This window comes from Pinus tabuliformis, chromosome 9, assembly GCF_031772625.1.
Source record: "Pinus tabuliformis cultivar Carrire ecotype Pingquan chromosome 9, CPIR1, whole genome shotgun sequence".
In the NCBI taxonomy this organism is placed as follows: domain Eukaryota; kingdom Viridiplantae; phylum Streptophyta; class Pinopsida; order Pinales; family Pinaceae; genus Pinus; species Pinus tabuliformis.
In genome coordinates this window covers 223,268,883-223,292,924 of record NC_142307.1, presented here as the reverse complement: position 1 = coordinate 223,292,924, position 24,042 = coordinate 223,268,883, and the positions used below count along the sequence as shown (strand labels likewise).

Here is a 24,042-nt window from a genome sequence, read left to right as displayed (position 1 = left end):
GGCTGAGGGAATTATGTTCTTCATCTTCATGTCCCCGTTGGTCTCTTGGATGGGGAAGGTACCTTCTATTCTCTCATCATCGTCTCTATAGTTTCTGTTTTCAGCCATGGTCTCAACATGAATTCTTTCTTGCTATTCTTCTGTTATATGATCTTTGTATATCTCAGGAGGTTCACCTATAGGTTCTTCTAGGTCACTGCCACCAAATAAGAGAGAAGGGTGACTCAGTGAAGTGGTGGGGGTGTTGGGTAGGAATTTTCCGGTATTATCTCTATTCCTACAAGGCATGAAAAGACTTTTGGTTGCTTTTTCTTTTTTTCTTCTTGTACCTGCAAAATTGAAACAGATGGAATTGCAACTAACTGAAATCTATCTTGTGGAAATGAAAATGCGGAATTGAAATGAAAGTATGAAAGCACTAATCTATTTTGCTGAAATCAAATTGCGAGAATGAAATGCTAGACTACACTTGCAGAATTGAAATTACGGAATTGAAAGGCTAATCTATGATAGCAGGAAATGTCTAATTTACTTTTGCAGAAATGAAATTGTAGAATGGAACTGAAATAAACTACTTAGCAGAAGGTTAGAGTAGGAACATAGAAGAAAAGCAACAATCAAAAATACTCTGACGCTTCCCCGGCAACGGCGCCAAAAATATGGTGGGCTCCAGTATTGCAGCAATAATGCTGCAACTCCTGGGACTCCCTTCTTTACTCTTATCAACCTGGTAGTTCGTAACAAACTTGGAAGCAACGGTGCTGTATGCATAAGTACTAGCTCTTGCCGCAGCTGTCACTTGGTCAGCTGGCACAAGTCTGCTAGGAGCTTAAGCCAACTTCTATGAGCTCTGAGAAGAAGCTTTTTAACTGATGGATGAAAGCTAACTCAAAGGAGGTTGATCTACTTGCAGAAAGAAACTGGAAAGCAGCAAGGAAACGTAAACCCTAGCAAACCTTAATTTTACTGGCTAGCCTTACTGATGCAAGGAAGAGGATGCAAGCTACTAAAAGAGATACCTTTGATTTCTAGGAAGGTAAATACATGTATCTAAGCTACTTCTACAGTAACGTCTGAAAAAAACATCTTTTTGTATTTTTGAATAAGTTGTCAGAATTATTATGCATGCGATTTGAATGTTTTTTACTATGGAGAGGTGGATTAGCGAGAGGAAATGCTTGGAGGAGATTGGGAAGGTTCAGAGAGGGCCTAAGGGGTCCCTAACACCCTTCCAGAGAGTTTCACAGAGTTTGGATATCAAGAAACCTCATTCGTGAGCCTTGTAGTGGTCAACCTAGGGTGCTTGATTAGACTAGATTTATTATCGACCAGGGTAAGTAAACTTCGAGGCATGTGTCTAAAATCTATAGACATAAAGGATTCCTAACTAAGTGTTCATTGTGATGGGTTACAGTACTTCTTTACGGAAGGTTAATATATGTTTCCTCTCACCTTGACACTCAGATTACCTAACTCATCTAACTGTCCTAAAGATATAGCGTATTGCTAGACTGAGATTTTAATCCCCTTACAAGGATGCTATGCACAAAAGCTCTGTCTAGTTAACACTTAAGCATTCATGAAAAATCAAAAGCACACTACAGTTTAAATACATGGAAACAGAGTCTATGGAGATGCTTTTAAAATATAACGATGGATCAGATCTCTTACAAGATATGGTTCAATGATCTAACGATAAATCCTTTAAGCTATCACCATAAATACCATTTGTGAGAATTGCTAATCAAATCGACAAAGTCATAAGCATGGAAATAATACTAAACACTATGAATTCTATTCAATATTCAAAAGCTGCTAAGGAAATAAAAGTAACAGTATACCAATCCACGTTTCAATGGTACACCGAAGTAAACTCAAGTAACGATGGTATTAACGCATGAACACTGTTGTGGTAAAATCGTGACTGTAATCAAGTTCTCTAATTAAGTTATGAAGATTATACAAAAAGCTCTATTCTCAAAACAATACACAGAGATCATAATAATCGTAACTGTAACTGTCTTTGAAAAACAACTAATACACAATCTTTATCTGAATTTAATGTACATTCACTAAGCAACTGTTTCTACTTTTACAATGGAATGATTTTTGGTCATTTCTATTCTAAACCGATTTCCAAAAAGAAACAAAACGAAACCGGTTTGGGAAACCCATGGCTGTTACTGCCTTTGTAACCAAAAGGCTGGGGTTTTCACCAGCGTTGACTGCATAACTAGGGGTGTTTGATTTGTTGTAGGATCGATGTTTCTCCATGCTTGTACATTCCAGTTCTTGTTCCTATCCCTTGCTTTGGCTTGCCTGTCATGCCACATGTCAGATGATAAACCATTTACAGTATGTTATGACTTCCTGTAACCTTTTTATTAAAAATTCCTAATTTCTAACATAAAAATTCATAAATTAACTTTAATGCTATTACTTAATCAATTTCAATGGATAAAAGGGTTCTATGAAGGAAAAAGGTAGACAAATGATGTGTTTTAAGAAGAAAAGGGATGGTAATGGAATGGTACCAACATCTCCCCCAAGCTTAATGGCTTAGCATGTCCTCATGCTAACCTTGATGTACTGCCTCTGTACTCTGTTCCTGCCTATACCTCTGCTGCCTTTAATAATGCATCTACGTTCTTCTTAGCTTGGGTATCTTTTTGAATGTGGAGCTCATGTTTCAAACGCTTGTATTTCTCCTTGAGGGATTTCTTTTGGGTATACCATTTGGTTGCCCACTTGCAAAGGTCAGTTTGTTAAGCCTTGAGCTCTTGGATTTTCTCCTTAAGCTTCTCATTCTTCTGCTGGGTTTCCTTACTCTGAGTCCTCAGCATTTTGTTCTCCCTCTTAATGAGTTTCTCCAGCATGTTGGCCTCCATCAGTTCTTCTTTTAACTTTTCAATTTTCTTCCCTTGGTTTCTTGATTGCAGGTGGTGATTCTTTTCCTTGCCTATTGTTGCTCTCAACCTCCATTTCGGCTTCTGGTCCAGGCCGTGAGTGAGCATTGCTCTCGATGTCCATCAGTGCATGTGCATTTGATTTTGGTTGGTCTTCTTGTGGCAGGGTCTTTTGTGCTCTCCTGGATCTCCTTGTATATGTAGTAAATTTTTTATCTTGCTCCATTTTCTGGGCAGCTTCCTATCTCATTTTTCTCGTCCTCACATTGCTACCGGGTGAAGGGACATTGCTTGATTTGTGCACATGAATCTCTTCCTAAATGTCAAGCATGAATCCTGAGTGCTCTTGCTGTTCTTGCTCATCCTCTCCATCTTTGATTTGACTGGCAACCAGGAATTCCTTCCATGTCTTTCCCCTTTTCTGCACTTCATACTTAATAAGAATTTTAATTAGCCCGAAATGATATAAGCTTTTGTCCTCAGTACCTTTTTTCTTTTGGATAGTTTTTGACATCTTGGTTAAGCTCTGCAAGAGGAAATATGGTAAGCTAATGGTGCACTGCCCTTCTAAATGTAACAATAGTTTGATGTGGTATAAATAAGCTATACTGTAGAGGCCCTCACAAGTAATTTTTTTTTAAATGATATACACCATTTTGTCCCATGGATGCATCAGCCAACTCCTAGGGACACCCTTCTTCCAGTTAACAGATGAAACCCTCGATCTAGACATGAATTGGGTCCATGATTTGTCTTTGAATTTTTTTGTTTTGAAGTATTTCTCTCATTCTGGACTGATCCCTAAGGACTATGCTATAGTGTCTTCTGAGACCCTGAATGAAAAATTACCTATCAAGGCTTTCTCCCCATTAAATGTAAAGGAAAAATGTTTAGTTACTTCCTCATTGCTCCCATTAAACTTCTCCAAGAAGGTTAACCATATTTTATCTTTTAAAATTGCAATACAGTCTTCGTGGTACTGAGAACTATCAAATGTTTTTGGCTCTACTCTATTAGTCATTTTGACAGAGAAATTTCTGCTCTAACCCTCTTCTTTATGCTTACGAATTTAACAAAGGTATTTTGGTTTGTTACCTTTTCCTTTCGCTCCACAGTACTGACCTAGTGGCGCCCTCTGTTCTTCGATATTAGCTCCTTCAGTGGCTTAAGCAATGACCGGATGACTGTCCTTGAATTATGGTGGAGGTCGAAACTTGTGAACCCAATGACTGTGTTTTCCTTTCATAGCACTTGCTGTTCTCGGCCTTTGTTTTTGATATCACAACACTTGAATTTCTAGTATGGAACAAATGATAATGACATGAAATTTTGAACAACCGAATTGACCCAATTCACTATAATAATAACAAAGCATATTCATATTTTAATGACAGAGGAGTAGTTGTACTGGGTCATATGAATACCATCATGAGAACGCTGTAAGAATGATAACAGATAGTTGTTTGCATAAGTCGACTTGGTCGGATGATCATGTTATAAATTGGCCGATTCAAAAATAATGAATAAAACCGTATAACATTTGGCTTTCCAATAGTTCACCACCAGTCCCTTGCTCATTTGTACTTGGCCGAATAGGGAGATGTTGGACCGATAATAAGGTTTGATGGCCGATAAGGAGTTAATAACAAAGACTGGGAGGGTGGTATAATACGGGATTTAAAAATCATATGAGGAGTATGGGATAAGCTAGAGTGTTGGGAGATGATAGGGATTAGGAATATGAAAAGGGCAATAGATATGTGGGTGTTTTTGAAATTGATATTATGCAGTCATAGTCATCACATTTAACATTAAAAATAATCTAAGAATTAAATGTTAAAAATAAAGAATACTTTACACTTTTATTAATTGATCAAGAGTTAAGTTGGGATGCTAGGTAGGACTGGTCTTTCTTGACTAATCTTTGCTGCTCATAACAGGTCCCTCTGAGATGAATTTGAATGCAACAGGTCCCTTCTAGATCTGGAAAATGTTTGTGCAGCTTCTTTGAAATCTGGAAAAGAACTATATGTGTGCATCTTTCTTGATTTTTGATGTGTGATGGAGCCTTGGTGACGAGCAATCTTTGAATCTTTGTTGGGACTTTGTTGAAGCTTTACTGAAGTAGCTTGAGATAGCAGTCTCTAACAGGCCCCTTTTTTTTGTTGAACAGGTCCCTCTGGTTAGATCAAAGACAAAAACAACTTCTTTATTGAAATATTAAAGTGCTGGAACAAACTCTTTGAGAATTTACAATGAGGAGAAAAAAACAAAAATGCTGATGCTTCTCCCCCACTAAAGTGTTGACTTGTCCTCAAGTCATTATTGAAGTGATGAATCAAACAGGAAACAAAAAAACATGATATTCTTACCAGCCAAAGAATTGGTTTTCAAGTAAGAATTCTGGGTTAGAGTGTGCGAGAATCTTGTTTTCACATCTAATCCATTATTAATTTTATTTATTTATTTTATTTTATGTTTTTTTGTTTGTTTTTGTTTTTTTTTTGTTTGTTTGTTTGTTTTTGTTTGTTTTGTTTTTGTTTGTTTTGTTTTTTTAAATTGAAATGAAAATAAACTAAGGTCGAGATGTTACAGCTGAAGGCTACAAGATCTCAACCTCCCTTGGGTGAATTTCTGTTTGAAGAAAATCCTTCTTGGTGATGGGCTTATGGTAAAGTTTCAACTGATGGCCATTGACAAGAAATGGGTGGCCTTCTCCATCAATGGTAATAACTGTGATTGATCCATTTTCATAAACTTTAACTATTTCATATGTGCCCATCCAATGTGTAGTAAATTTGGCTTTATGATCTCTGAATTTAGAGTCAAAGAGTAAAGCTCAATCGCCTTATTTGAACTACTTCTTCTTGATATGCGCATCATGCCACTGCTTCCTTTGTTTCTGCATGAGGAGTGTTGTCTCCTATGCTTGCTGGCTCATTTCATCCAGCTGGTTCAACTGCTGAATTCTTTCTTGTTGTGCTTCATTAAGATCAATTTCCAAATCTGCAGCCATCTTAAAAGTATGTATTTGAAATTCAATAGGAAGCATTACCTATTTGCCATACACCAATTGATATGGTATAAATCTTGTATTGTTCTTCCACGTGATTCTATAAGCCCATAATGCATCTTTGAGCTTCTCTTCCCAATTCTTTCTGTTCATTGCCACGGTTTTAGTGATAATTCCTTCCAATGTTTTATTTGTGGATTCCACCTGTCCATTAGCCTGTGGATGGTAAGGTGTACTTCTTCTGTGCTTGATTTGATATTTTTCTGTGATGTCCTTAATTAACTTTGAAGTAAACTGAGTGCCTTGATCTATTACGATCTCCCTTGGTACTCCCTACCTTACAAAAATTTCTTAAAAAAGGAAATTTACCACTGTTTGCTCAGTTGCCCGGACTAGTGCTTTGGCTTCGGCCCATTTTGTTACATAATCAGTGCATACTAGGATGTACTTCTTACTATTGGAAGTTGGATTAATGGGTCCTATGAAATCTAGAGCCCATTTTTCAAATGGCTCTAGGTGTACTTGAGGCTGAAGTGGTATCTCATCTAAAGCTGTTGGCCTACCCATTCTTTGACAGCTATCACAACTCTTGACGTACTTCTTGGAATCCTTAAAATGGATGGCCAGTAGTATCCAAGACTAAGAATCTTGAATGCTATTCACTTAGCTGCAAAATGCCCACCACATGATTCATCATGACAAGATTTTAAAATATCAATTATTTCATCATTTCTTACACATCATCTAATAATCATATCATAACCAGTGTAAAATAAATCACCATTAACCCATGAGTATCGAGCACTTTGTTTGAAAAGCCTCTTCTTTTCCTTTGGAGTAAAGTATGGGGGTGTTCTTCCTGTAGACAAATAATTAGCCAAGTCAGCATACCAAGGATTTACTATTGAAATTGCAAATAAATTCTCATCTGGAAAAGAATCTTCAACTGGAACAACCTCACCTTGATTTTGCAGTCTAGAAAGAAAATCTGCCACTTGATTCTCCTTACCTGGTCTATCCAATACTGTGATGTTAAATTCCTGTAACAATAACAACCATCTGGTAACTCTGCCACTAGTTACTGGTTTATTCATTAAATGTCTAATGGCAGAATGGTCAGTGTGTACAAAAACTTCATAACCAGTTATATAATGTCGGAATTTATTCACAGCATGTATGACTGCAAGCATTTCTTTTTCTATGACTGTGTAGTTTAATTCTGTAGGTGTTAGATTTTTGCTAATGAAATAGATGGCATAATGACAAGACTCCTATTTTTGTCCTAATGAGGCACCTACTGCAGTATCAGATGCATCTGTAAAGATGTGAAATGGTAGGTTCCAGTTAGGCCCTTTCAAGACTGGTGTGGTTGATAACTTTCTTTTGAGTGTTTCAAATCCTTGCTGACAATTATCATTCCAGTTGAAAGGTGTATCTTTTGCTAGAAGTTTAAACAAAGGTGAAGCTATTTTACTAAAATATGCAATAAATATTCTATAATAGCTTTCATACCCAAGGAAACTTCTTATCTCTTTTTGATTCATCGGAATTAGCAAATTGACAATGATCTGGACTTCTGATGGATCAACTTTACTGCCTTGTGAAGAAATATAGTGTCCTAATACTATCCCTTCATTTAACATCATAAAACACTTTTCATTGCTCAAGGACAGATTAGCTTCAATACATCTCTTCAAAAATTTTTCAAGATTCTCTAATGCATGCTCAAATGAATTACCATATACTGAAAAATCATCCATATAAACTTCAACACAATCATGAACTAAATCAGCAAAAATAGCTAATATAGCTCTCTGAAATGTAGCTGGAGCATTGCAAAGTCCAAATGGCAAAACATTATAAGCATAGGTGCCCCAAGGACAAGTAAAAGTGGTTTTGTCCTGGTCCTCTAAGGCTATCTTGATCTAGTTGTAGCCACTGAAACCATCAAGAAAAGAGAATGATGATTTCCCAGCTAATGTATCAGCACTTGGTCAATAAATGGTAGTGGGAAATAATCTTTGAGTGTTGCTTTCTTTAATTGTCCGTAGTCTACAGAAATCCTCCACTTACCATTTTTCTTGGGCACTACTACCAATGGGGATACTCACTGACTGTCAGAGATAGGATAGATAAAATTGACTTTTAGCAGTTTTTGTAATTCTTCTCTAACAATATCCTGTAGCACGGGGTTCATTCGTCTCTGTGGTTGCCTCACTGGTTTGATAGTACTATCAGTATAAATATGGTGAGTGCATGTTTCAAGGTGAATCCCATGCATATCGGTGTGGTCCCAAGCAAATGCTTTCTGGTATTTTCTCAATAGTTGAATCCATTTCTCTTCTTGAGATGAGTCTAGGTGAGTGCCAATATTCAAAGTTTTTCCTGGACTAATCTCTATGTTCTTACTCTGTGTGTTTGTGATGGATTGAATGGGAAAAATGTTCTGAAATGTTGTTTGAAAATATTGAATGGTGCATGTTTCCTGGAAATTTTGTGCCAAAAGTTCATCTGCAGCATGATATTGGTCATTTCTCAATTCTTCAGAAACATCAGGTTGAGAAAGGAACAATTCTACCAAATCATCATCATTATGTTCTTGAAAATCATAGATTTGGTTGATGCTGAAAATAGATTGAACTTATTCCTTGTCATTGTATTTATTGTCAAGCCATAAATTGTGTGCTACTGTTGGTGATTGTGTTGATGGGTAAAGAGTGAGTTGTTTTCTTTATGTTCCTTGTGAAATGATCATATTACCCGATCGACATCCTATGAATGCATCAGTAGTTGCTAACCATGGTCTACCAAGGATGATGGGGTGTCCTCCTAAATTGGATTTTGGCTGAAGAACTAAAAAGTCCACTGGATACTCCCAAGAGTCCAGTGAAACAATTATGTCCTCCAAAATCCCTTCAGGAATCATTTTAGACCTATCAGCTAGTTCTAGAACAATTGTTGTGTGCTGCAAGTTTATGAGCTGGAGTGTTTTCATGGTTTCAAGAGTCATCACATTTATTGTGGCCCCAAGATCAATTAAGGTGTTTGGAATATGTATGTTGTTGATGATTGTAGTGACTTTGGGAATGCCAGGATCAACATACTTTTCCATTGAAATGGTATTTGTCATAAGGCCTGCTAAATGTCCAATAACATGAATAGTTTGTGGATCAACTCTTTTCCTAATAGGCTTTTTAAGGCACAGTTCTTTGATAGCTTTAGTATATATGGGAATGTCTTTTATGGCTTGCAGTAATGGGATTTTGATATAGACATTCTTCAGCTCATCTAAAACATCAAACTGTGGTATAGACATGGGAAGTTTTGCTTGAACCAATCTGTCTGGAAAAGGTGGTGGATGCAATGGTTGCATTTGTTTATTTTTGATGTCATCATTTTGTTTCTTTTGAGTTGGATTTTCATTTTCTTCTTGTTTTTCAGCTATTGGAGGTTCTTTTTGAAGTACCTTACCAGACCTCAAATTGATGTTTTGTAAAGGTAATGTGGGATATGATGGTCCCTCATCTACATTATAGGCTGGTCTCTCTGCTCTGTTATTTGGATTTGATACAGGTTGAGCAGGGATTTGAGTAGGTCTAGGAGGTTGTTGGTTAGATGGAAGTTGTAATGGTGGTGGATTTATTGGTGGAGGAGCAGGTAATGCTTGTTGAGTGGGCTGAGGTTGGTATGGGTAAACAACTTGCTGTTGAGGATATTGCTGATATAATTGAGGATATGACAAATATGACTGATGACATTGTTGATATGGCTGCGAATATGGTTGGTATGGTTGAGGATATGACTGATATTGTTGGGAGTATTGCTGAGATGGTCTCCATTGTTGTTGTGGGTAATTTTGGTGCTGCCATGGCATGGGTACATTCCACAAATTCTGAGCATACATCTGATCATGTGCAGGAAATTGTAAATTCTGGTTTGGGAACATACCTTGAGGTGGAGGTCTTGGCTGCCATGGTCTCTTTGCACCCATGAAATACACATTTTCCATATCTGTGTTAGCTGCCACATTAGAATTCTGCAAAACCTTGACTTTAGAGAAATGAAATATATCATGATTTTCAGTACAAAAAGCACAAACTTGAATGTTTTCTAATGGGCAGTCTTTTAAGGCATGTTTCTTCTGGAATTTTGGGCAAAAGACAGCCATCATTTGATCTTCCTCTTCTTGTCTTTTCTTAGCTTTAAGAGTGTCAATTTGAGTTCCTAAAGTACTCAATAAATCTGTTTTAAATTCCTCTAACAGATTTCCTATTTCAGCTCTTGTGACACTTGTTGAAGCAGATTTTGTGGCTTTGGATGATATGGTTCTTTTTCCAATTTTGGCTTTACTCCTAGAATACTTTTCACATAAATCAACAATTTATTCAAAAGGTAAAGTGGAAATATCACCTTTTCCCATCAAATTAAGATCATCTAAGTATTCCTCTCGAATGCCCCTCAAAAATATTGTTCTAATGAGATCAAGAGTCATGGATCGATGTTTTGATTTTTGTAAGTTATAAGCAAATCGTTCCAAGTACTCTTCTAGACTTTCATCCTCTTGTTGATTCATCCTAAAGATATCATCTTTAGAATCCTTTGATCTACAATAAGGTTGGTATTTCCTTAGGAATATTCTTCTCATGCCATCCCAATTAGTTATTGCATGCTCACCAAGTCCCATGAACCATTTTAGTGCTGATGCCTTTAATGTTGCTGGGAAGAGTCTAAGCCTATGGGCATCATTTGTGTAACCATATGTTCGACATACAATGTCAAACTCAAACAAGAATGAATCTGGGTCTTCTGAAGCCATGCCATAAAAATTTGGTAACACAGAAGGAGGTATGTTTTTCATTTTTATTTCCTCATCATGATTGTCTTCTGGTTCTTGGATAGGAAATTTAAAGGTTGAATCTTCCTCTTCTTGATTTGGTGGTCCTCTCTCTGATCCATGTCCTTCTTCAGCCATTTTGATAGGTTCCTCTTTTGATTTAATTTCATGTTCGATGTCACTTGTTTCAAAGAGAAGATTAAGGATAGATTGTTGAGTTACTGTGCTGCTTTCTCCTTTTATAGAGGATTCAGGGAAATGTTTCTTTTGAGATTTGTGTGCTAATAGAATCTGCCTCTCGATGAGTGTGAGTCTTTGCCCTGATTTCTGTTTATCCTCTAGTGTTTGTATGGTTATTTCCTCAGCTGATGTTGTGTTTTCAACTTTTACTAAAGGGTCTGCTCCTGATGGTAGGTTAGTTTTTGGATGAGGGGGTTTGATGAATCTACCTTTATTATCTCTAGATCTAGGCATAAGTAAACATGATTTCTAAAATGATGATTAAAATCAAATCTATGTTGTGTTTTTATTTTTTATTTTTTGTTTTTGAAATCCTCTAACTACGCCTCCCTGGAAACGGCGCCAAAATGTAGTGGTCAACCTAGGGTGCTAGATTAGACTAGATTTATTATCGACCGGGTTAAGTAAACTTCGAGGCATGCGTCTAAAATCTATAGACATAAAGGATTCCTATCTAAGTTTTCATTTTGATGGGTTACAGTACTTCTTTACGGAAGGTTAAGATATGTTTCCTCTCACCTTGACACTCATATTACCCAACTCATCTAACTATCCTAAAGATACAACGTATTGGTAGACTGAGATTTTAATCCCTTTACAAGGATGCTATGCACAAAAGCTCTATCTAGTTAACACTTAAGCATTCATGAAAAATCAAAAGCACACTACAGTTTAAATACATGGAAACAGAGTCTATGGAGATGCTTTTAAAATATAACAATGGATCAGATCTCTTACAAGATATGGTTCAATGATCTAACGATAAATCCTTTAAGATATCACCATAAATACCATTTGTGAGAATTGTTAATTAAATTGACAAAGTCATAAGCATGGAAATAATACTAAACACTATGCGTTCTATTCAATATTCAAAAGCTGCTAAGGAAATAAAAGTAATAGTATACCAATCCACGCAGGGCCCGTCCACATTTCAATGGTACACCGAAGTAAACTCAAGAAACGTGGGTATTAACGCATGAATGTTGTGTGGTAAAACCGTGACTGTAATCAAGTTCTGAAGATCATACAAAAAGCTCTGTTCTCAAAATGATACACAGAGATCATAATAATCGTAACTGTAACTGTCTTTGAAAAACAACTAATACCCAGTCTTTATCTGAATTGAATGTACATTCACTAAGCAGCTGTTTCTGCTTTTACAATGGAATTATTTTTGGTCATTTCTATTCTAAATCGATTTCCAAAAAGAAACAAAACGAAACCGGTTTGGGAAACCCATGGCTGTTACTGCCTTTGTAACCAAAAGGTTGGGGTTTTGACCAGTGTTGACAGCATAACTAGGAGTGTTGGATTTGCTGTAGGATCGATTTTTCTCCATGCATGTACATTCTAGGTTTCATTCCTATCCCTTTCTTTGGCTTACCTATCATGCCACGTGTCAGATGATAAACCATTTACAGGATGTTATGACTTCCTGTAACCTTTTTCTTGAAAATTCCTAATTTCTAACATAAAAATTCATAAATTAACTTTAATGCAAACTATTAACTATAATGCTATTACTTAATCAATTTCAATGGATGTAAGGGGTCTATGAAGGAAAAAGGTAGCCAAATGATATGTTTCAAGAAGAAAAAGGATGGTAATGGAATGGTACCAACAAGCCTCTACAGGAAGTCTGTAGGGGTTCTACAGGATGTCTGTGATTTTCTACAGGATGTCTGTAATTTTCTACAGGATGTTCAAAAATGAGATTTTGGAGGAGGGATGGAGAGAGAAAGGTGGAGGAGTGAGTATGGAGGTAGGATAAGGGTTGGAGGTGGTCCAGGACTTAGTGGATGGAGTTGAGGAAAGATTTAGATGGCCGGATTTGTTCAAGGAGGACGGAAGCAATGTTGCAAAAAAATTAGGGTCATGCGAGCAGATGGCAAACGTGAGGCAAGGATTCTAAGTAGAGGATGAAGCAGGTGGGATTGATGGAGAATGGGCAGATAAAGAAGGATAAGAGGTTCTTTCCAAGTCATTTTTCCAACTGAACAAATGAAGAATTGTAAACTATGAGACCTAGCTACGTTGACCTAATCTGATTTAGCTAACAGTAAAGAGAATGAACAAAAGTTTTATTCGCAAGGAAACCATGTATATTAACTATGCAACGAAGCATTCAAGAATCTGAACATGTAACCAACTTCTGCAAATGAAAATCAAATACTAATGATTGCATGGCAAGGAAACGTCAGTGTTTTTGTGGGAAACAAGGTCACCTTGATTCCAACTCATGATCCCACTGAGGGAGAGGTGAAATCAGAGGTGCTTGATGGCCTTTTTCTGGAGATTTTCCTATCAACAACCTATCAACTCAATCTAAACATCAAAAGTCTTTCTAATCATCAATAGTGACCTAGTTAATCAACAAGATTTAATCTACTTAACATAAATGATTTTGCAAATACATAAAGGACAAATAACAATACATAAAGAAGGCCTTAGCACTCAGGTTGGGCCCAACCCCAAGAGCTGCAGGTTCCTATAAAGGACTTAGATCTGATGCCAAGTAGAGCTGCTTCTCATTATTCAAAAATAATCATCACAAGAAAGTTATATAATAGTAGCTACAAGAAAACAAGCTGAGCAAAGGACAACACTATAGTGCAAATACCAATAGTTCCAAAAGTAAACTCTGAAGGCTGAGACCTTCCTATTTTTACATTACGAGGGACCTATCAGCCCTCCTAAATTCAAGGGACTCGACTGTTCCAACTGCTAGTAAACAATCACTCTTCCCAAAGCTGCTCGACTGCCTTTAGAATTCGTTTTGGTGGCCTGTTGAACTCGGAGTTGAGGGTGGAGGTTTCGAGGAATGGCCATTTAATGCAAGAGACAACCTCCCTACGAATCCTCACCTCAAGCTTGGCTGTCAGCTGTCCCATAATTGCTTGGTTTTGCTCCAAAATTTGTTCAAAAAACCTGAAATAACCATGTATTAGCTTCCTAGGTAGAGTGACCACCCTTATTCGTTCAAATAACATAAACATACTAAAAAACATGCATAATCTATGAAAAACGGAGGATTGAACAAGGACAATTAGGCAAAATGAGCCCAATAAGTTACCCAATTCGGGGCTCATCAACCTGCTCAATACTCCCACTGTATGTGCAATGTTTGGTCTAGTACAAACCATTTCATACATCAGGCTACCAACTGCACTTGCATATGGAACATGGGACATGTCCTCTTCCTCTTCTTGAGTCTTGAGACACTATTCAGCAGATAACCTCACACCTACAAGAATAGGAACCTTCATTGGTTTACTATCCTGCATATTAAACCTCTGCAGTATTGTGTCGACATACTTCCTTTGGTTTAACTAGAGCTTCCTCTTTTTACGATCTATTTTAATTTCCATGCCCAAAATATAGTTTGTAGCACCAAGATCTTTCAAGTCGAATTTGGAGGACAATTGGGTCTTCAATCCTGGATAATTTCTTTGTCATTTCCAACTAGCAACATATCATCCACATACAAGACCAAATAAATAACACGGTCACCAATTAATTTAAAATACACACATTGATCCACTTTTCTTCTGGTGAAGCCAAGTCCCCATATAAATGTATCAAATTTTTGATACCACATCCTTGGTGACTGTTTTAACCCATACAGAGACTTCTTTAACTTGCACACCCGTTCTTTCTTACCCTTCACTGCAAAGCCTTCAGGTTACTTCATGTATATTTCCTCTTCTAGATCCCTGTGAAGAAATGCTATCTTCACATCCATCCGTTCTACTTCAAAATCAAAAGCAGCAACAACAGATAAAAGTAATCTAATAGAAGTTACCTTGGCAACATGAGAAAAAAATATCACCAAAATCAATTCCCGACACTTGGGAATAACCTTTTGTTACTAACCGAGCTTTGTATTTCTCCACCTTTCCTTCTGTGTTTGTCTTCTTCTTGAACACCCATTTGTTGCCAACGGGTTTTCTTCTAGCCGGCAACTCCACCAGATCCCAAGCCTCATTTTTTTGCAAAGATGCCATTTCATAAACCATGGCCTCTTTCCAGAGTTTGCCATCCTCTGAATCTATTGCTTCCTTTATAGTTCTGGGATCATTGTCAGTAATAGATAAAGAAAAATTTGAACAAAAAGCAGATGGACTATACTTTTCTGACTGCCTTCTTTCTCGAACTGATCTTCTCATAGCCAGAGTTTGTGGCTCTTCCTCTTCTGATTCGTCCTCTGCTATAGAGTCTGATTCTTCCTCCTTTAGCTCAAACTCTATCTTCTCAGCTTCCTTTGGTTGGAATTCATGTTTAATAACATCTTTCACCTCTCTGAACACCACATCTAGGCTGTACACAACGTTCAAAAGCTTATAACCCTTTAAAGCATTCTTATACCAAATAAAGATACACTTTTCAGATTTACTATCCAACTTGGTTCGTTTCTCCTTTGGAACATGTACATATGCATCACATCCAAATACCCTCAGATGTGAAAGAGAGGGTTTCTTACCAGTCCATACCTCTTGTGGAGTTTTATCCTCCAACACTGATGAAGGTGACTTGTTGACCAGGTAACATGCAGTATCCGCCGCCTTTGCTCAGAATTCCTATCCTAACCTGGCACCACTGAGCATGCTTCTTGCCCTTTCCATCAATGCCTTATTCATTCTTTCTGCAACTCCATTTTGTTGAGGTGTATATGGAGTAGTCTTATGTCATGCTATACCACATTTCTTACAATATTCTTCAAATTCCTTGCTGCAGAACTCTCCACCATTATCTGTCCTTAGCTCCTTTATCTTCTTCTCTGTTCGATTTTCCACGAGAGCCTTAAATTCTTTAAAACTGTCAATGGCTTCAGATTTCTTCTTAAGGAAATATATCCATGTATTCCTTGAGAAGTAATCTATAAATGATACATAATACACAGACTTACCCAGTGATGGAACCCTCATAGGTCCAAACACATCACTGTGCATAAGTTATAATATATGTTTCGGCCTCTTACCACTAGAGGGAAAACTCACTTGACTCTGCTTCCTGTATACACAATTTTCACATAAATCAAAATCCAGAGAGCTATCACTCATACCTTCTACCATACCTTTACCATGAAGTATTCGAAGGCCCTTCTCTCCAATATGTCCAAGCCTTTGATTCCACAACATGGTCTTCTCTCCAGAGATCACTAGATTTTCTGCTCCACTTTTAGGAACCACAGAATTGTTGCACCCTTCAACCACAGTGCTACCTTGTAGCTTGTATGGAGTTCCAACCCAAACTCCCTGCATCAATACTAGTGCTCCTTGAACCATCTTGTAGGTATCCTTCATTTAGTTTGCTAACAGAAATCAGATTTCTGGCTAGTGCAAGAATATGTAGAACACTCGGAAGTGTTCTAACCCATCCACCTTGCAGCTTCAACTTTACTTTTCCACGATCAATGATTCTAGCTTTCCTGTCATCCCCTGAGAAGACATCACCACCATCATATTTCTCATACTCGCAAAACCACTCTTTGTGGGGAGTGAAGTGAAAGGAGGATGCACCTGAGTCAATCAACCATGCCTCATGATCTACATGTGTACTTGAAGAAGCCAAGTACACATCCCCACCTTCATCTGAGGTGGTTTTCACCTCTACAGAAGGAGCACCATCAGATCCCTTTCCTTTATTAGGAGCCTTAGATTTACAGTCCCTTTTGTAGTGCCCTTCCTTTCCGCATTTCTAGCAGACCACCTTTATAGGTTTTCTTGGAGATTTAGATCTCCCTTTAGATTTAGATCTCCCACTCGATGACTTATTTTTTGTTTCTGTATTGGGACCATCCTCATACAGACAAGGCATCACTATTCTGGCTCTTCGTATTTTTTCGTCTCATCTCCTCCATAAGCAAGGATGAGACTATTTCATCAAACTTCAAGGTAGTTGCATTACTACCTATTACAATAACCAGACTATCCCAAAAATCTGGTAGAAAACACAACAAGCTGATGCACTCATCTTCATCTGAAATTTTAATATCAACAGACGCTAACTGACTTACCAAAGTATTAAATGCGTTCAGATGCTCTGTCACCGAGTCTACATCTTTCATCCTCAGGTTATATAGCTTTTTCCGTAGGAACAGTTTATTCACCAGAGACTTAGATTGATACAAAATTCCTAACTTGTCCCACAAAGCCTTCGTCGTAGCTTCCCCTGATACATTCAGCAATACTGAATCTAAGACACACAATCGTATTGTGCTCTTTGCCTTCCGATCCAACTTCTTCCATTCTTCATTGGACACTCCTGTTGGTTTAGTTCCCAGATCTACTGCAATCCCCTAATCTTTATCCACCAACAAATCCTCCATCTTGAGTTTCCACAACTCAAAATTTTGACCATTAAATTTCTCGATCTCTATATTTCCACTGCTCGCTATCTTCTTTCACCACCAAAATCGATCTCGCAGATCTCCCACTGAATAAGGTCTACCACAGACCCGAGCAAAACCCCTCAACAACAAAGGCGTCCCCTTGAAGCCAAGACAACTCTGATATCAAATGTAGGTTTTAACTCCATACAGATATTACCTACATACGAATTCTAAAACACATAAAATAAACAATGCGAGAGCATAACACATAAAACACATAAGCACAGAGATTTTTCCCCTAGATCCCAAAATCGGGACTACCAGCTTGATTTTTCATTATGTTCCTTTCAATGTTACAATACATATTTATACATGCCGAAGCATCCAATACCATGGACCGAAAACCATCGCGTCCAAAACCATGTGCGAAAATCATGCACAAAACCATAGGTGGGTCTTCCCAACCTAACATAGGGTCCAAAACCAAAATTTTCCTAGGCGTTGCCTCGGGCCCCATAAAGTAGGGTTATGAGTACACCTCAAACCCCCTGTGACCCCCCCTGCTATAGAATCGATGCAACGAAGGGGGTGCTCCACCCCCCCTCTAACCCCCTAGTTAACAACGTGGGCTAGTCGTGGAAAGAATATAACACAACCCAACATGTCATATATACAAATGCAATGGCATGTCAAAGTCAAAGACATTTGGTTTTAGGTTCCAAAGATTTTATTGTGAGTGTTCTATGCAATTTCAAACCAAGATTCAATATTTAATAAGTCATTTGTCTATTATCATAATTTTGTTTCTTGTGATATATATGTGAACTTTTTTAGCAAATTATGTTATTAAAGGTTAAATTTTTAATTGAATTTTATTGGTGAGGGGTTAATTTATTATGAGAACATCACTTTTGAAGGGAAAAATTTTAAACATAACATTTCATGACAGCGTCAGGACCAAAAACATAAAAAAAAATATTGTATGTCGAGTTAAGAGAAATCCAAACTCCATTGTATGACGGGTTAAGAGAAATCCAAATTCCAACCTTGATGCCAAACATCAAATTGGTGTATGAGGCCCCCTTGTTTGTGGGACAAGAGACCCACTTCCACACAATTCCAGTTAAGAGAAATCCAAATTCCATTATATGATGGGTTAAGAGAAATCCAAATTCCAACCTTGATGGCCAGACATCAAATTGGTGTATGAGACCCCCTTGTTTGTGAGACAAAGGATCAACCTCCGTGCAATGATTTCACTACTAATTCTATGAAGGAATACATACTCTAGCCCCTCTGGTTTCGAACTTGTGATCTCTTAAGAGGAAACATATAATCTTAACCATTAGACCCACTTAAGCTATAAAATAAAGTAATTAAAAATATAAAATTGTTTATTGTATAAATAAATATTTAAAAATAAGAAACAAAAACAATTAAAAGGGAAACAAAATTATTCCTTATAGTATCTTAAAATATGTATGTTCTTAAGTACTCACCTTAAAATATATATATATATATATATATATATATTATTTTTTAAATTATTTTATATTAAAATTATTTCTTATTTTTAATTAAAACATTTTAATAGTGTATATATAAAAAATTTATACTTTTCATAGAATTGATATATTGTATATTGTGCATATAAACAAGTGTTATGTAGTAGCTAGTAACTACCTCTTAATTTAAATATACTTAAATTGAAGTGAAAAACAATGATTTGGCATAAGACAATTAGCCATATAAATTTTTAAAAATGAAACAAATTCTTGAGTATGTTTTAAGAATCCCACATGTCCATGAAGTTCAATTGACTACACAACATGAATGTATAATTTTCTAAATTGTGCTTTGTTCTCTAATTTGTGATATAATATATAATAATGTGTAGATATAAGGTTTCGAACTAGTACCAACCAAACCTAATTGCCAATTTATTTAGACCAAAAATTGAATAAAAACAAATAATTTTTTTTAACTAAATATCAACTAAATTAATATGAAAAGAATAATATATTTTTAAAATCTTCTTAAATAATATAGATATTGATTATCTACTTCAATTTTTTTTCTAGAGAACTTTAAACTTTCAAAAAATTGATGAACAATTTCAAATTAGTCACATATTAGTTTGGATTTTCTCATTGGTGGGCAATTCGTTAAAAACATTAATGAGTCTTTTACTAAATGCTCACACTTTGAATGCTAATATGAAAGATCAAACTCCAAATAAAAAACATTTGATATATTTTACTCTTTGTATATGGAAAAAGGAAGTTGAAATATGAATTAAACAATCATGTTCAATTTTTTCAAATAAAATTTTTTCTCAAATTGTTTTCAAAAAATTGTTCAATGGACAAGTCTGTAAAATTGAAAGTTTAAAGATTGAAAAAATTGACATGATATATGAATTTTAAGAACCTAAATAATAGAAAAATTTGACATTATATATGAACTTTGAGAACCTAAATAGTTGAAAGAATTGACATGATAGATGAACTTTTAGAACCTAAATAATAGAAAAATTTGACATGATATATGAACTTTGAGAACCTAAATAGTTGAAAAAATTGACATGATAGATGAACTTTTAGAACCTAAATAATAGAAAAATTTGGCAACTTTAAGAACCTAAAAAATAGCTAGTGAAACAAAAAACTAAATGCTTAATAGCATGCTTGTGGAAAGTATAATAATATAACTATAAAACATGACCAACACAAAAAATTTAAACACTAATTTAGGAAAACTTCAGTTACAAAACACTAGCTTTTACTCTGAAATGAAATTTCCTATTACAAGAACTCCTAATACACTAGTTTCTTAAATATTTAAAAGTAAATTTATATTGTTAAAAATTATATCTCACTACACCTAATTATTTTCTAAATAAATAAAATTAAATTAACTTTTAAAAAACTATGTTATTGATTAAAAACTGTAACCAGAAAACAAGATCAATTTTAAGCAACGACATAGAAAAGATTCACTTACAAAACACTTACTCTAAAATGAAATTTCTTACTATAAGAACTCTGATGTGACCCAACGCATGCTTCCACGCACCACAACGGCGTGTTACTTAGATGTCTAGAATCTGATGAAGCCGAAAAGGTGTTAAAGGAGCTATATGATAGGTCGGCAAGAGACCATTACGTCAAAGATACTATAACACACAATAACATGAAGATTGGTTTTTGTTGACCTACTTTATTCAAAGATGCCCATGCATATATGCAAAAGTCTCCTATTTGTCAGAAGTGTGCTCAAAGGGAATCACGGTTAGTCACAACACTACAACCTATTGCAGTTGAAGAACCTTTTCAACAGTGGGGGTTGGATGTCATTGGGGAAATCATGCCACATTCATCAAAACAAAAATGGTACATATGGCCACAGATTATTTCACAAGATGGGTGGAAGTTTTCCCACTGTCAAATCAATGACCAAGAGGTAATACGTTTCGTTAATCATAACATCATAACCAGGTTTAGTGTTCCTACCTCCCTCATATTTGATAATTCTACTTATTTCTCATCATTTAAGTTAGATGATTTCGGCTTGGAAAATGGTATTGTTTTGAAACATTCCACTAATTACTATCCCCAAGGTAACAGCTTAGCTACTTCCACCAACAAGAAACGAATCTGCATTATCAAGAAAACCCTGTTGTCACAACAAGGAAATTGGCACAATTCTCTAGAAAATGCCCTGTAGGGACCATATCACACCAAAACCATATTTTGGGACCTCCCCTTACTTCCTAGTGTATGGAAAGGAAGCAATTTTGCCACCAAGATTGTACCTGTCCTCCCTCCAGTTATTGCAAGAATCTCAAGGTACACCTTGTCCTACCATGCAAAACCGAATTGATACCCTGCTCAAACTTGAGGAAGAGAGGAAAAAGGCTAGCAAGGATTTTGTCGTACACCAAAACCGAATCAAGAGGTGGTTCGATAAGAAATCTGCAGGGATTAATGAATTTAACATAGGCGACTTGCTCCTGAAATGGGATAAAACCCATGAGGACAGCGGAAAACATACCTATCGCTTACAAACCCTAGACCAGAAGAATAAACCCTGCATAGTCAAGATCTCAAGTTCTACTTTACCTAGCAACTATTGAAGTTGCCCACTCACCCCTGTAGATATCCTTCTTTTACCTTTTATGTTTCCAATTCTGCATTTATTTTAGTCCCCCGCATCCTTTGCATATCATGTGCATTATAATAGCCTTATCTATGAATAAAGGCTTTCAACCTAAATAGATAACTCTCGAACATCACCCTAAATTGAATGTATTCCCACTAGGTATCCCATACACCAATGGCTAAAATGTTTGCCTCTTCTCTATACTTGATCTTGACTACCTATAAAGTCAAAACCTTGTTGAGGTGTAAGAACTAAGGTAGGTGGGGAACCCTGATTATCCCATACAACCTATTTGTAACAGCAAGACACTCTTGACTTGGCTTCAAAAGTTCAAAGTTAGTTTACACCCACTGACTTGAAAGGGAGAAGGAAAACTTATAATGGGAAAACTACTTTCAGGAAAAATAAGGTCTCTAAAGAACCAAAAACAACCTCTCTTGCACATCAAATAAGTTAGGTTCCCTAATCTGCCTTGGAAAAAATAAATGCTTGATAAATTATGTCAATGTGCATGTAAGAAAATAAAATGAAGTAAAGAGTAAAGGATTGAGAAAGGCTTCCTACACAAAGAGGTGATGTGATAACTCCGTCGAGGTACTGAACAGGCTTGTTGGCAATGGAGCAACATTTGTGATTTCTAAGAGTGACGCTTTCGGGGTACTAAACAGACTCGCTGGAAGCGAGGAAACACCAAAGATATATAACCACAATACTGAACATTTATGTAGCCCATACAATATTATCCAGGCCCATATTATAGTCACTGGGAACATTCTTAGTTGATGTGTTAAATAAGCCAAGTCAAACTGGTGAGGTGCTTGTAATCAATATCAAAGGGTAACTTGGAGACTTCAGTGGGACCCAATGACATGTTCACAAGGGACGACTGCACTTTTCAACATAAAACAAGCAGAGACCTTGAGGTTCTACTAGTGAATCGCCAATTGTTGTAGCTGCTATAACAACTCCAAAATTTGACCCACTTCAAAATTTTGGAGCCCCCCTTCACTGATTTTTTAGACCTTTTTTTGTGTTATGATGAGGTCGCATACCCTTGTTACCGATCTGGGTTCCCTCTAATGCTTGGGGGAATTTTGATTTGCAAGGTTTCAACTGAGATTTTTCCCCAAGGTCACTAGTCGCACCATGAAACCATAGCCTCGACCTAGAAGTTGTGAATTTCCATTCTGCATTTTTCTTCTATAATTGTTTCTTAAATAACTGTCGTTTTTCAGGTTGGCATAGTTGCATGGTATGACTGTGAATCCAGTAAGATCAGATTGACACCAGTTTCAGAGTATCCTTTTCTATTCAAGAATTCTCATGGTGAAGAAGAAGATGCTGATCAGACAGGCACCTCACCTTACAATGACGATGGGTTATTAGATGTAAAAAGTCTGTCCCTCTGTCAGTTCTATGATCTATCAATAGCAATTTTTTTTTAATGAGTGATGACATTTCCTGTAATTTTTCTTGTAATGATTACAGATAGATTTTGCATCACTTGTTGATGTCCATTGGGTACATCAGCACAAGCCCAGTTCTGAACCAATTCATACTAATGGAGAAAAGAAAATCTTTAGTAATGATGCAAGTATTGGAGTTCCAGTTGCTGAGGAACCTAGAACATTAGCAACATATGCAAATGGTCAGAGAAATCTGAAGGGTGATGCCAACAAAACAAACTTCCCAATCATTGAAAAACTTGCAACTGGAACACATTTAAGTGTGGAGATAAATTCAAAGGGAGACATGAAAAATCCTCCAGCACATACTGAAGGTAATAAGTACAGTTTTGGTTTCTTCTGGGGTAATTTTTTAATCTCTAGTTCACTAAATATGGTTAATTCACGCAGTTTTATTTTAGATTATCAGCATTATTATTACAATACGAATATCCTTGCTATATGTGACTGATTTCCTTTAATGTTCTATAAATCTTTACTCTTTTGAAAGGCCACTAAAACATGCCTTAGTTGGATTAAATATAAAAATTGGTCAAAATATGATAAATTCCAATTATTACTGGAGCAGAGCTATAATTCTACAAACGTAAAAACACACGCGTATTCACTCTTCACTCACCCAATCTAGTAAAATAGTTGCAATGACTTACACTGAGGGTATGTGTTGAGTTGTGTAGCCTTGGAGGTACTCCACAAGCCTAAGAGATGGGTTTGTGAAAAGTTTGGTCACAAAAGGGTTTGTGGGCAAAGAACCCAAGTAGAGGGGTTTAAAATCTAAAAAGAAATTAAAAGGAAAATTATTAGTTCCTAAGTCTAGAGAACCAAAACCCCAAAGTCTAGAGGGTTCCTAAGAGACCAAGGTTACTTGGGAGCAGAAGCGAAAACGGGGAATGGAAGTGGGGGCGGAGAGAAAGTTTCAGAAGCTCATAGTTTGGGAGCTTTTTTTTATATAATATATAATTTTTTATATTTTGATGCATATATGTCAACAAAAACATATAGAATGATGAATTAGATATAAAAAACATAAAAAACATAGATTGAATCATATAAAAACAATCATCTAGAAGCTATAATCTTCATCAACG

At 36.4% G+C, this 24,042-nt stretch overlaps 1 protein-coding gene across 1 annotated transcript; it reads left to right on the top strand.

Moving 5' to 3' along the window:
• The first annotated feature begins 9,579 nt into the window (after positions 1-9,579).
• LOC149147961 (uncharacterized) lies at positions 9,580-23,405 on the top strand. The gene is made up of 3 exons (XM_089442025.1): positions 9,580-9,750; positions 22,724-22,876; positions 22,977-23,405. The coding sequence occupies exons 1-3, from the start codon at positions 9,580-9,582 to the stop codon at positions 23,403-23,405; spliced, it is 753 nt and encodes a 250-aa protein (XP_089298151.1).
• The last annotated feature ends 637 nt before the right edge of the window (positions 23,406-24,042 follow it).